This window comes from Neoarius graeffei, chromosome 9, assembly GCF_027579695.1.
Source record: "Neoarius graeffei isolate fNeoGra1 chromosome 9, fNeoGra1.pri, whole genome shotgun sequence".
Lineage (NCBI taxonomy): Eukaryota > Metazoa > Chordata > Actinopteri > Siluriformes > Ariidae > Neoarius > Neoarius graeffei.
This window is the reverse complement of record NC_083577.1, coordinates 7,230,072-7,243,507: the sequence shown is the minus strand read 5'-3', so window position 1 is coordinate 7,243,507 and position 13,436 is coordinate 7,230,072. Positions and strand designations below refer to the sequence as shown.

The 13,436-nt window shown below is 40.7% G+C and overlaps 1 protein-coding gene across 1 annotated transcript in view; it reads right to left on the bottom strand.

Annotated features, from left to right (window-relative positions):
• Positions 1 to 1,348: 1,348 nt before the first annotated feature.
• kansl1l (KAT8 regulatory NSL complex subunit 1-like) overlaps positions 1,349 to 13,436 on the bottom strand; it is a 120,061-nt gene continuing 107,973 nt past the window's right edge. The window contains exons 13-16 of the mRNA XM_060928588.1: positions 10,955 to 11,067; positions 6,546 to 6,633; positions 1,864 to 2,065; positions 1,349 to 1,762 (exon numbers count right to left, since the gene is read on the bottom strand). Of these exons, the coding sequence (XP_060784571.1) occupies positions 1,865 to 2,065; positions 6,546 to 6,633; positions 10,955 to 11,067 (402 nt within the window). The 3' untranslated portion in view covers positions 1,349 to 1,762; position 1,864. The remainder of the gene's footprint in view (positions 1,763 to 1,863; positions 2,066 to 6,545; positions 6,634 to 10,954; positions 11,068 to 13,436) is intronic.

Here is a 13,436-nt window from a genome sequence, read left to right as displayed (position 1 = left end):
GGAAGACTTTGCATTTTCCAACATGACAATGCCAAACCACATACTGCATCAATTACAGCATCATGGCTGCGTAGAAGAAGGGTCCGGGTACTGAACTGGCCAGCCTGCAGTCCAGATCTTTCACCCATAGAAAGCATTTGGCGCATCATAAAATGGAAGATACGACAAAAAAGACCTAAGGCAGTTGAGCAACTAGAATCCTACATTAGACCAGAATGGGTTAACATTCCTATCCCTAAACTTGAGCAACTTGTCTCCTCAGTCCCCAGACGTTTACAGACTGTTGTAAAGAGAAAAGGGGATGTCTCACAGTGGTAAACATGGCCTTGTCCCAACTTTTTTGAGATGTGTTGTTGTCATGAAATTTAAAATCACCTAATTTTTCTCTTTAAATGATACATTTTCTCAGTTTAAACATTTGATATGTCATCTATGTTCTATTCTGAATAAAATATGGAATTTTGAAACTTCCACATCATTGCATTCCGTTTTTATTTACAATTTGTACTTTGTCCCAACTTTTTTGGAATCGGGGTTGTAAAATATCAATCGCAAATTAATAAAGTAAACATATAAATGCAGGTAAGATATTTTAATTATGAACTTTGGCAGTCTAAACATGTGTTTTAAACTTCTTAATGTTTTTATCCGTGATGCATCATCCGTATGAAATCCATAACCAATCTGTAATATACTGAAACATCTGTGACCAATCCATAAATTATTAGCATCCGTGATGCGTCCGTATTAAAATCCGTAACCACTCCGTATTTTGTATCCTTTTTTATTATATTTCCGTAGTCTGTGATCTATCCGTATTATATCAACCACCGGAGTGTGTACATGGGTTGTTTTGAAGTCCAAGCTGTACAGTATGACCTGGAATAATGTGCTCTGACTTGGAGGTAGAAAAGAAAAAAACTTCCCTGACTAAAAAACAAAAAACAAAAGACTTCCGGAGGGGCGGCATGGTGGTGTAGTGGTTAGCGCTGTCGCCTCACAGCAAGAAGGTCCTGGGTTCGAGCCCCGGGGCTGGCGAGGGCCTTTCTGTGCGGAGTTTGCATGTTCTCCCCGTGTCCGTGTGGGTTTCCTCCGGGTGCTCCGGTTTCCCCCACAGTCCAAAGACATGCAGGTTAGGTTAACTGGTGACTCTAAATTGACCGTAGGTGTGAATGTGAGTGTGAATGGTTGTCTGTGTCTATGTGTCAGCCCTGTGATGACCTGGTGACTTGTCCAGGGTGTACCCCGCCTTTCGCCCGTAGTCAGCTGGGATAGGCTCCAGCTTGTCTGCGACCCTGTAGAACAGGATAAAGCGGCTAGAGATAATGAGATGAGAAAAGACTTCTGGCAAACTTAAAACATATACTTGAATTTAATTTAGTTAGAAGGTAATGGGACAGCGCTAACATGTCCAATAATAACGTTAATACTTTTTAAAGATTACAACATTTCTCCATTGCAAACCAAGGTTAAGATGATAGGCTGGGTTAAAACATACTACATATTTAAAAAGGCTCATATCGAAAATAAATATACTGCATTACATTACATTAAAATATGTTACACAACTGCAGTAAAACCTTATGTTAATACGTACAGTATGTTAATAAAATATATAATAAAACCATGTTAAAACTCTGTGGCAGAGAAATAAAAAGCATCTCAAAGTATTATTCAACTGATACAATGATGGATTTTTCAGTGTGATGTCACTTCCTGCTCCCTAACCCTCTGGTCCTGTAGTGCACGGGTGAGAAAATGTCTGCGTGAACAATAAATTGCAAATTAATTGCAGCAAACTGAGCTGCAAGAATTTAAAAATAAATTACGAATAAAAATATATTCCAGTTTAACTGACGTAACTTTATGCCTGTTGTTCTGTGTGTGTCCAGCAGAGGGAGGTGTGTGAGCATAACAGAGAGGAGATGCTGCTTTTCCAGCTGCTGTCTGACAAACTGGACTCCATCTCCTCATTCTTTGACCAGAGTGCAGCTTCGTCAAGTCTCAGAGCCTCCTTGTCAGTCTTAGACAGTGGGAACACGCGTCTCTCCCAGGACAGCTGAGGCTACATGGACATGGGGAAACAAATACGTAAATAAACATGCAGTGCAGAGAAAGTATCACACAAAGGTAGCTGGTTGGTTGTTAGTGTCAAATCATCTGTCTGATGTCCACATGGCTGACATTTTCACTCTTAATCCGGTTGAAAAAAAAAAACAGCCAAAACATTACAAAACAAACTATATTAATTATAATCACCATTAATATTATTCATAAAGTGTTAGATTTGACACGTTATTGTTTGGGGTCACAAATAATTGCAGTACATACTAGATTTATAATCTCTTTGGATTTTTTTTTTAAAGATATTTTTTGGGCTTTGTCACCTTTATTGGATAGGACAGTGTAGAGACAGGAAATGAGCGGGAGAGAGAGAGACGGGGCGGCACGGTGGTGTAGTGGTTAGCGCTGTCGCCTCACAGCAAGAAGGTCCGGGTTCGAGCCCCGGGGCCGGCAAGGGCCTTTCTGTGTGGAGTTTGCATGTTCTCCCTGTGGGTTTCCTCTGGGTGCTCCGGTTTCCCCCACAGTCCAAAGACATGCAGGTTAGGTTAACTGGTGACTCTAAATTGACCGTAGGTGTGAATGTGAGTGTGAATGGTTGTCTGTGTCTATGTGTCAGCCCTGTGATGACCTGACGACTTGTCCAGGGTGAACCCCGCCTTTCGCCCGGAGTCAGCTGGGATAGGCTCCAGCTTGCCTGCGACCCTGTAGAACAGGATAAAGCAGCTAGAGATAATGAGATGAGATGAGAGAGAGACGGGGAGGGATCGGGAAATGACCTCGGGTTGGAATCAAACCCGGGTCCCCGGATTTATGGTATGGCGCCTTATCCACCTGAGCCACGACGCCCCCCCATAATCTCTTTGGATTTTAAAACGTGTCTTGTGTTATGCTGCAGACGTGGTGCCTTCTAAGTTGTAATTACATCATCTCCCATCTCAGGATGTTGAAGTGAGAAAAAAAAAAAGCAAAACAAAACATGGACGCCTCTATGATGGCATGTCTGTTTGAGCATCTAAAGCTCATGAATAGCTACATGAAGTGCACTTTTACAGATATAGACCTGAGTGACTATTGGTTGTGAACTTCAAACGCTCATGCAATATTTAGGACTGAAATTGCAGTTGAGAGAGGTGCTAGCAACAGGCTAGTCAGCAGACAGGACAGTAGCGAGTCGTGTTAGCAACAAGCTAGCTGGCTAAAGTTAGTGATCATTCTAATGATGTTTATCTTCTCAAAACAGTGATTAGCATGATTAGTGGTATAGATTTAACTGAGTACTGTATCTGTATATTAGTTAACACCAACTACAGAGAGCCAGTGAAGCTAATATGGAGGAAGTCGAGGATTTCACCTACCCTGGAAGCATCATAGAAAGCACAAGAGGAACAGAAAAGGATGTAAGAGCCAGAATGGGAAAAGCCAGGACAACCTTTGTAATGCTGGGAAACATATGGAAGGCACGAAACATCTCGACCTCCACAAAACTGCGGATCTTCAACTCAAATGTAGAATCAGCAACAACAACAAAAAAAAACACCTAAAGAAGATCTGGGCTTTTGTCAACAGATTCCTATGTAGGATCCTAAGGATCTGGTGGACAGAAAAGATGACCAATGAAGAGTTGCTGACAAGAACAAAAGAAACACCCATGGTAACCCAAATACAGCAAAGAAAATGGGGGTGGATTGGCCATACTCTACAGAAACCTAGGAACAACGTCATAGACAGGCATTACAGTGGAACCCAACAATTACAGCAAACATGGTGGATCGCCCAGCTCGAATGAAGACTCCTAAATCGAGACAAAAAAAACGATGATTTTAAGGAAGTATCTGGCATTGTCAGAGGCAAAACAGGCCAGAAAAGAGAGGGAAAAAACACGGCAGACAAACCGAGTAAATATTGCTGGCTGTCAAGCACTCGCTTCTGTGTTGGAAGCTGCCGGTTCTGCCATGTTTGTTGCGACCTCGCTCATTATAATATTATAATGAGGATAAACTTCGGCTGTTTCCGTACCCACGTGTAAACATTAGCGCGCTGTGTTTTTCCAGCTCATTCTCCTTCACAGGCATGAGGCAGCGGGTAATACAGCGTGTGATTCAAGTACCTAGGGGTTATTCATCTTTTTAATACAGTGGGGCAGAAAAGTATTTAGTCAGTCACCAATTGTGCAAGTTCTCCCACTTAAAAAGATGAGAGAGTCCTGTAATTTTCATCATAGGTACACTTCAACTATGAGAGACAAAATGAGAAAAAAAAATCCAGAAAATCACATTGTCTGATTTTTAAAGAATTTATTTGCAAATTATGGTGGAAAATAAGTATTTGGTCAATAACAAAAGTTCATCTCAATACTTTGTTATATACCCTTTGTTGGCAATGACAGAGGTCAAACGTTTTCTGTAAGTCTTCACAAGGTTTTCACACACTGTTGCTGGTATTTTGGCCCATTCCTCCATGCAGATCTCCTCTAGAGCAGTGATGTTTTGGGGCTGTCGCTGGGCAACACGGACTTTCAACTCCCTCCAAAGATTTTCTATGGGGTTGAGATCTGGAGACTGGCTAGGCCACTCCACGACCTTGAAATGCTTCTTACGAAGCCACTCCTTCGTTGCCCGGGCGGTGTGTTTGGGATCATTGTCATGCTGAAAGACCCAGCCACGTTTCATCTTCAATGCCCTTGCTGATGGAAGGAGGTTTTCACTCAAAATCTCATGATACATGGCCCCATTCATTCTTTCCTTTACACGGATCAGTCGTCCTGGTCCCTTTGCAGAAAAACAGCCCCAAAGCATGATGTTTCCACCCCCATGCTTCACAGTAGGTATGGTGTTCTTTGGATGCAACTCAGCATTCTTTCTCCTCCAAACACAAGTTGAGTTTTTACCAAAAAGTTCTATTTTGGTTTCATCTGACCATATGACATTCTCCTAATCCTCTTCTGGATCATCCAAATGCTCTCTAGCAAACTTCAGACGGGCCTGGACATGTACTGGCTTAAGCAGGGGGACACGTCTGGCACTGCAGGATTTGAGTCCCTGGCGGCGTAGTGTGTTACTGATGGTAGCCTTTGTTACTTTGGTCCCAGTTCTCTGCAGGTCATTCACTAGGTCCCCCGTGTGGTTCTGGGATTTTTGCTCACCGTTCTTGTGATCATTTTGACCCCACGGGGTGAGATCTTGCGTGGAGCCCCAGATCGAGGGAGATTATCAGTGGTCTTGTATGTCTTCCATTTTCTAATAATTGCTCCCACAGTTGATTTCTTCACACCAAGCTGCTTACCTATTGCAGATTCAGTCTTCCCAGCCTGGTGCAGGTCTACAATTTTGTTTCTGGTGTCCTTTGACAGCTCTTTGGTCTTGGCCATAGTGGAGTTTGGAGTGTGACTGTTTGAGGTTGTGGACAGGTGTCTTTTATACTGATAACGAGTTCAAACAGGTGCCATTAATACAGGTAACGAGTGGAGGACAGAGGAGCCTCTTAAAGAAGAAGTTACAGGTCTGTGAGAGCCAGAAATCTTGCTTGTTTGTAGGTGACCAAATACTTATTTTACCGAGGAATTTACCAATTAATTCATTAAAAATCCTACAATATGATTTCCTGGATTCTTTCCCCCCATTCTGTCTCTCATAGTTGAAGTGTACCTATGATTAAAATTACAGGCCTCGCTCATCTTTTTAAGTGGGAGAACTTGCACAATTGGTGACTGACTAAATACTTTTTTGCCCCACTGTACATTGACCTATGCCACTTTAAAAATATAGAATAGAGACTTTACGCTGCTGACAGTATGAGCGGCCATGTTGATTTGACGTCACACAGTAAACAAAGAAGGTACTTGTAGTTCCCCAAGTTGACAAGGCCAAGATGACGGGGTGTTTTCGGTGGATTTTACTGGTCGTAGGCCGGGAATTAAAAGTTGCAAGTTCACTTTGAACGCAGCATAAGTATCCTGGATGCACTCTGATCACAATCACCTTTATTTCCGAGATGCATTCTTCTCTCTTAATTTATTAGACTTTTCTCAACAAGCTTTCAGCCAGAAACTCTCAGACAGAACAGTAAATTGAGGTGTCTGTGGGAAAAGCTGTGTGTCTGTGCAAGTCAGTGACTTTCATGCAGAGAGAGAGAGAGAGAGAGAGAGAGAGAGAGATGGTGTGGAGAGAAGCCATCACGTTTTGACATTTACTACTGCATGACAGAGATAAAGGAGCTGTAAAAATAGATCTGACACAACAGAGGGTGCAGGTGTGCGTGTGTGTGTTTTGTGCATCGGGCAATCAAGCCAGTTCATCAGACAGATGCAACACTCCTGCTGAAGAGTCCTTCAGAGTTAACAGCTCACAACAAAACACACACACACAATACTGTACACACTACTTGACACCATACACAATACTAAAGACACACACATGACCATAGTATTCCTACAACTAACATTAGTATTAGCACTGTATGGTTCATGCGATTCTCATTCTCACCTCTCCTTCCTCCATGTTGTCCTGTGGTGCCCTGTATGTCCATGACACTGGCTCACAATTAGATGAGGTGTCCGTACTGCTGGAAAACCTGTGCGACGGGAATGGAAATGAAGACACAGACATTAGGAGAGGGGAAAAAAGTACAGGGAAAACAACACTACATTACAGTACACAGCCTCATCTCATCTCATTATCTGTAGCCGCTTTATCCTGTTCTACAGGGTCGCAGGCAAGCTGGAGCCTATCCCAGCTGACTACGGGCGAAAGGCGGGGTACACCCTGGACAAGTCGCCAGGTCATCACAGGGCTGACACATAGACACAGACAACCATTCACACTCACACCTACGGTCAATTTAGAGTCACCAGTTAACCTAACCTGCATGTCTTTGGACTGTGGGGGAAGCCAGAGCACCCGGAGGAAGCCCACACAGACAACATGCAAACTCCGCACAGAAAGACCCTCGCCGGCCACAGGGCTCAAACCCGGACCTTTTTGCTGTGAGGCGACAGCGCTAACCACTACACCACCGTGCCGCCCCAGTACACAGTCTTATCTAGTAATAATCTCCCAAGATGAGATGGCCATGGCAGAAGCTTGAATCTGTGCTCAGTGAACCAGTTTTGTATTGATTTGGACGTATGCTTCGGACCATTGTCCTGCTGGAAGATCTAATGACGACCCAGTTTTAGTTTCCTGGCAGAGGCAGCCAGATTCTGATTTAAAATGTCCTGGTATTTCATGGGGTCCATGATGCCATGGACCCTAACAAGGTTTCCAGGGCCTTTGGAGGAAAAACAACCCCAAAACATTACAGAACTTCCACCATATTTTACAGTTGGGATAGGATTATTTTCATTATAGCCATCCTTCTTTTTACGCTAAACCCACCGCGAGTGTTTATTGCCAAAAAGCTGCATTTTTGTTCCATCAGACCAGAGAACACGGTTCCAGTCAAAGTCGTAGTAGCGTTTCATAAACTTCAGGTGCTTACGTTTGTGGTTAACTGACAGAAAAGGCTTTTTTCTGGAATTTTTCCAATAATCTGTTGGCATGGAGGTGGAGTCTGATGGTGGTTTTGGAGACTTAGAAACCCCAAGATTTTACTTTCTCTTGTAATTCATCAACAGTGATCCTTGGGGATTTTTTTTTTGCCTCTCTTACCCTCCTCTTCATTGTACATGGGGACAAAACAAACTTGGGTCCTCTTCCAGGAGAGTTTGTAACAGTTGCAGTTGGTGTCCACTTTTTTATTATTGCCCTAGCAGTAGAAATGGACATTTTCAGGAGAGTAGCTATGTTTTATAACCACTTCCCGACTTATGAAGATCAACACGCTTCTCCCTCATGTTGACGGACGACTAAGGGAATTTGGCCTCTGTGTCACCTCATATTTGTTCCCCAGTTAATCAGGAAGTCATGGATTACAGCTTGAAAGTTCCTACACGTTCCAATCAACTCAAACGTGTACAATTTAAATGGCAAACAGGCTTCAGTTACACTGTGTTCACGATCATTTCCAGGGGCACATTGCCAATAAGAGTGGCACATGTGGTTTTGTTGAAAATAATGATTTATTGATGAGGGATTTGTTTTTCTCTGAATACATTTATTTCTGTTAAAGGTTGGATTTTTCTCACTTTTTTCCAGTGTGAGATGAAGTGACTTCACCAAAGGGTGGATTTTTCTAACATTTTTATTGATATTTACAAGGGGGGGCAATGATCATGGAGGGCACTGTTGGTTATACAATTCTGTAGTAGCTTCAGAGCTCTTCAGTAGCTGTCAAACGACACTCAAGTCAGGAAGTAAAACACAGAAAACAGTCATTTTAGCCCTACCGGCTCAATTTCTGGTTAAAATGATACCTCAGGCTCGACTACAGGGCTTTTCTGTTTCAGTCGATCATTTTCCCAGGTTAGAGACTCTGTTTATTCAATCAAATTTTGGGGAGAATTCATACGTTTATTGATTTTTTTTTCAAGATATGAACCTGTACTGTAGTACATTTTGTTTACAATATTAAACCCTAAATAAAATTTTTGATTTAGTTTTATAAAGACAAAAATGCATATTGGTTTGCATTGTTTATTAAATTATGTTAATTTTGGTCAAATATTCTCAGTCCGAGGTTGTGTCAGGAAGGGCATCTGGTGTAAGAACTTATGCCAAATGAAATATGCGGCTCATGATGATCCGCGGTTGTGACCCCTAACGGTAGCAGCTGAAAGAAGATTCTGAGAACTGTATTGATTTGAATCATGTAGCCAGTATCATGAGTCGAATCAAATCATGACTGGAGTGTATTGTTACATCTGCTGTATTTTTCCGAAGATTTGTGCTTTTATAATTATATACTAGTGCATCTCAAAAAATTAGAATACCATGAAAAAGTTCCTTTTTTTTTCATAATTTAATTCAAAAAGGTAAACTTTCATATATTCTATATTCATTACATGTAAAGTGAAATATTTAAAGCCTTTTTTTGTTTTAATTTTGATGATTATGGCTTATAGCTCATGAAAATCAGAAATCCAGTATCTCAAATTATTAGAATATTCCCTAAGATCAATCAAAAAAAGGATTTACAATACAGAAATGTCCAACTTCTGAAAAGTATATTCATTTATACACTCAATACTTGGTTGGGGCTCCTTTACCATGAATTACTGTATCAATGCGGTGTGGCATGGAGGTGATCAGTCTGTGGCACTGCTGAGGTGTTATTGAAGCCCAGGTTGCTTTGATAGTGGCCTTCAGCGTATCTGTATTTTTGGGTCGGGTGTTTCTCATCTTCCTCTTGACAATACCCCATAGATTCTCTATGGGGTTCAGGTCAGGCAAGTTGGCTGGCCAATCAAACACAGTAATATCATGGTCAGCAAACCATTTGGTAGTAGTTTTGGCACTGTGGGTAGGTGCCAAGTCCTGCTGGAAAAGGAAATCAGCATCTCCAAAAAGCTCGTCAGCAGATGGAAGCATGAAGTGCTCTAAAATCTCCTGGTAGATGGCTGTGTTGACTTTGGACTTGATAAAATACAGTGGACCAACACCAGCAGATGACATGGCACCCCAAATCATCACAGACTGTGGAAACTTCACACTGGGCTTCAAACACCTTGGATTCTGTGCCTCTCCACTCTTCCTCCAGACTCTAGAACCGTGATTTCCAAATTAAATGCAAAATGTACTTTCATCTGAAAAGAGGACTTTGGACCACTGAGCAACAGTCCATTTCTTTCTCTCCTTAGCCCAGATAAGACACTTCTGACATTGTCTCTGGCTCAGGAGTAGCTTGATATTAGGAATGCGAAAGTTGTATCCCCTTTCTTGAAGATGTCTGTTCGTGATGGGTCTTGATACACTGACACCAGCCTCAGTCCACTCCTTGTGAAGCTCTTCCAAGTTCTTGAATCAACTTTTCTTGACAATCCTCTCAAGGCTGCAGCCATCCCTGTTGCTTGTGCACCTTTTCCAGCCACCCTTTTCAGCAATGACCTTTTGTGGCTTACCCTCCTTGTGGAGGGCATCAGTGATCATCTTCTGGACAACAGTCAAGTCAGCAGTCTTCCCCATGATTGTGGTTGTGTGTACTGAACTAGACCAAGAGATACACTGTGTTCATACTGTTTTACTCAACTCGAAATGAAATATTCTAATATTTTGAGATGTTTTTTTTTATGTTTTTGTACTGTATGCTATACTGATTAAAATTAAAATAGAAAAATGCTTGAAGCATTTTAGTTTATGTGTAATGAGTCTATAATATATAACAGTTTCACTTTCTTAAATAACTGATGGAAAATATTTAACTTTTTCACAATATTCAAATTTTTTGAGATGCACTAGTATGTATATATATATATATATATATATATATATATATATATATATATATATATATATATATATATACACACACACACACAAAGCAGCAAAGAACACATTATCCAGTCTTAACTAGTATCGACCAACTAACTAACTAGCTTGCTCTCTAGATTAGATTCATTATTCTCAGTGAAGGATATGAAATAAAGATTGGCGTAACTTGGTTGTGTCTTTGCTGTAGGTTTGGAGGCTGTGAGAGTGATTGTCCCAAAAATACACAAACTGTTATTTTTCATGACAATGAAACATCACAAAAACGTACATTTCTTCATTTTCACTTCCAAACAAGACATATATTTCACCAACACTTTCTACATATTTAATTTTTTTGATTGCCCCACCCACAACTTGTGGCTTGATTGGTCAGGAGATTTTAAAAAAATTATTCACGTTACTCAGAGTTTTTCTGAAGTTTTGCTTTGAAAAGGCAGCAACAAATCAATATGTGTGTTGGCAAAAGGGCACAAGAAAGCACACTCGGTTGGTTTCTACTTTGATTTCAAACACACACACACACTGACCTGGTCCTGTGTGTGCATCTCTTGCCCTTTTCCCAGGAGCTCCAGCAGAGTTTCTCTCTGCACTCGTAGCTCTGGTGTCGCTGAATAAACACCTCATCTGATAGCGACTCCACCTGAGAGAACGGAAAACAAAAAGAGTAACTTCTTATATCCTCATTTCCGATGAAGACTAAGAGCAAAGTACGTCCAGATTACATGATTTGAATAATTTCGTGGGGTTTTTTTGTTTGTTTTTCACTCCAAACATAGTTGATCATCCAAGATGTACAACACTTTTACAATCATCATTTCTGTCATGTAACTCACTTTAAAAATGATTTACAGACTCTGCTGTCTGCTGGTTTAAAGCCTACCTGATTAACAGAACTCAGAATGTTTATGTTAATGGTGTTGTCGTGGACCCACAGTTTGTTCTCTCTGGTGTTCCACAGGGTTCCATACTTAGCCCGCTACTTTTCATAATGCATATCAATGATCTGCTGTCCGTAGTCCAGAACTGTGACATTCAGTGGTTTGCTGATGACACTGGGTTTTTTTTTCAGTATTAGCTCCATTGCAGAAATTGAATCTTTCTTATCTAGAGACCTTGATAATATTATAAACTGACTTGACAATAATTTTCTATTCCTTAACGACTCTAAAACCAAGATAATGCTTATAGGTACACATCAAAGGCTTGCCAGAGTTACCCGTTTTTGTGTTACGGCATGCAATAAGACTTTAAGTAGAGTTTATCAGTTGAAGTATCTTGGTGTTATGCTTGATCCAACCCTTTCTTGGAATGACCATACTGACCGCATTTCCAACAAAATCTCATTTTGGTTGGGCATGCTACAGAAAGCCTGTAAGATCATCCCTCGTGAGGCTTGTATCACTTTGTATAACACCATGATACTTCCCCTGTTTGATTACTGTTCAGCTGTCTGGAATGGTTGTGGAAAAACTAATTGTGACTATTTGGAAAACCTTCAAAGGCGTTCAGTCAGTACTACTGAGGGTTGCAAAATCCAACAGCATGAACTCCATTGCCATCATTAGAATTTCGCAGGAAATATCAAATTTGCTTACAAATTTTCAAGTGCCGAAATGGCCTTGCTCCTGTTCATCTTTTACATGACTTTCACTACTCACGCAATTTCCACACATATAATAATGAATAAAGGTCTTCTCCACTTTCTCCTTTCTGAAATTGCTAAGTATCATAGTTCTTTTCGCTTAAATGGGGCTAAAATATGGAACATACTTCCAAGTAATTTGAGAAAGGAAGCATTTCCTCCTAAATTCAAGAAGAGTCTCAGACTTCATTTGTTTAGATAGTTTGGATATATGTATATTCATAGCCAAGAGTTTTATGTTCATGTATATTCATATATTTAGATACCTTTTTTTTCATGTGTTTGAATATATTATTTTGTTCTATTATAGGCCTCCATTTAAACCAGCCTTAGCTGAATTGGACTGCCTGTTTTAATATTGTTTGTTGATAGATAGATAGATAGATAGATAGATAGATAGATAGATAGATAGATAGATAGATAGATAGATAGATAGATAGAGTCAACATTTATTACAGAGATTGAGCCAGGAATATACAGTGGTGCTTGAAAGTATGTGAACCCTTTAGAATTTTCTATATTTCTGCATAAATATGACCTAAAACATCATCAGATTTTCACACAAGTCCTAAAAGTAGATAAAGAGAACCCAGTTAAACAAATGAGACAAAAATATTATACTTGGTCATTTATTTATTGAGGAAAATGATCCAATATTACATATCTGTGAGTGGCAAAAGTATGTGACCCTTTGCTTTCAGTATCTGGTGTGACCCCCTTGTGCAGCAATAACTGCAACTAAACGTTTCCGGTAACTGTTGATCAGTCCTGCACACCGGCTTGGAGGAATTTTAGCCCGTTCCTCCATACAGAACAGCTTCAACTCTGGGATGTTGGTGGGTTTCCTCACATGAACTGTGAGGTCCTTCCACAACATTTCGATTGGATTAAGGTCAGGACTTTGATTTGGCCATTCCAAAACATGAACTTTATTCTTCTTTAACCATTCTTTGGTAGAACGACTTGTGTGCTTAGGGTCGTTGTCTTGCTGCATGACCCACCTTCTCTTGAGATTCAGATCATGGACAGATGTCCTGACATTTTCCATTAGAATTTGCTGGTATAATTCAGAATTCATTGTTCCATCAATGATGGCAAGCCGTCCTGGCCCAGATGCAGCAAAACAGGCCCAAACCATGATACTACCACCACCATGTTTCACAGATGGGATAAGGTTCTTATGTTGGAATGCAGTGTTTTCCTTTCTCCAAACATAACGCTTCTCATTTAAACCAAAAAGTTCTATTTTGGTCTCATCCATCCACAAAACATTTTTTTTCAATAGCCTTCTGGCTTGTCCACATGATCTTTAGCAAACTGTAGACAAGCAGCAATGTTCTTTTTGGAGAGCAGTGGCTTTCTCCTTG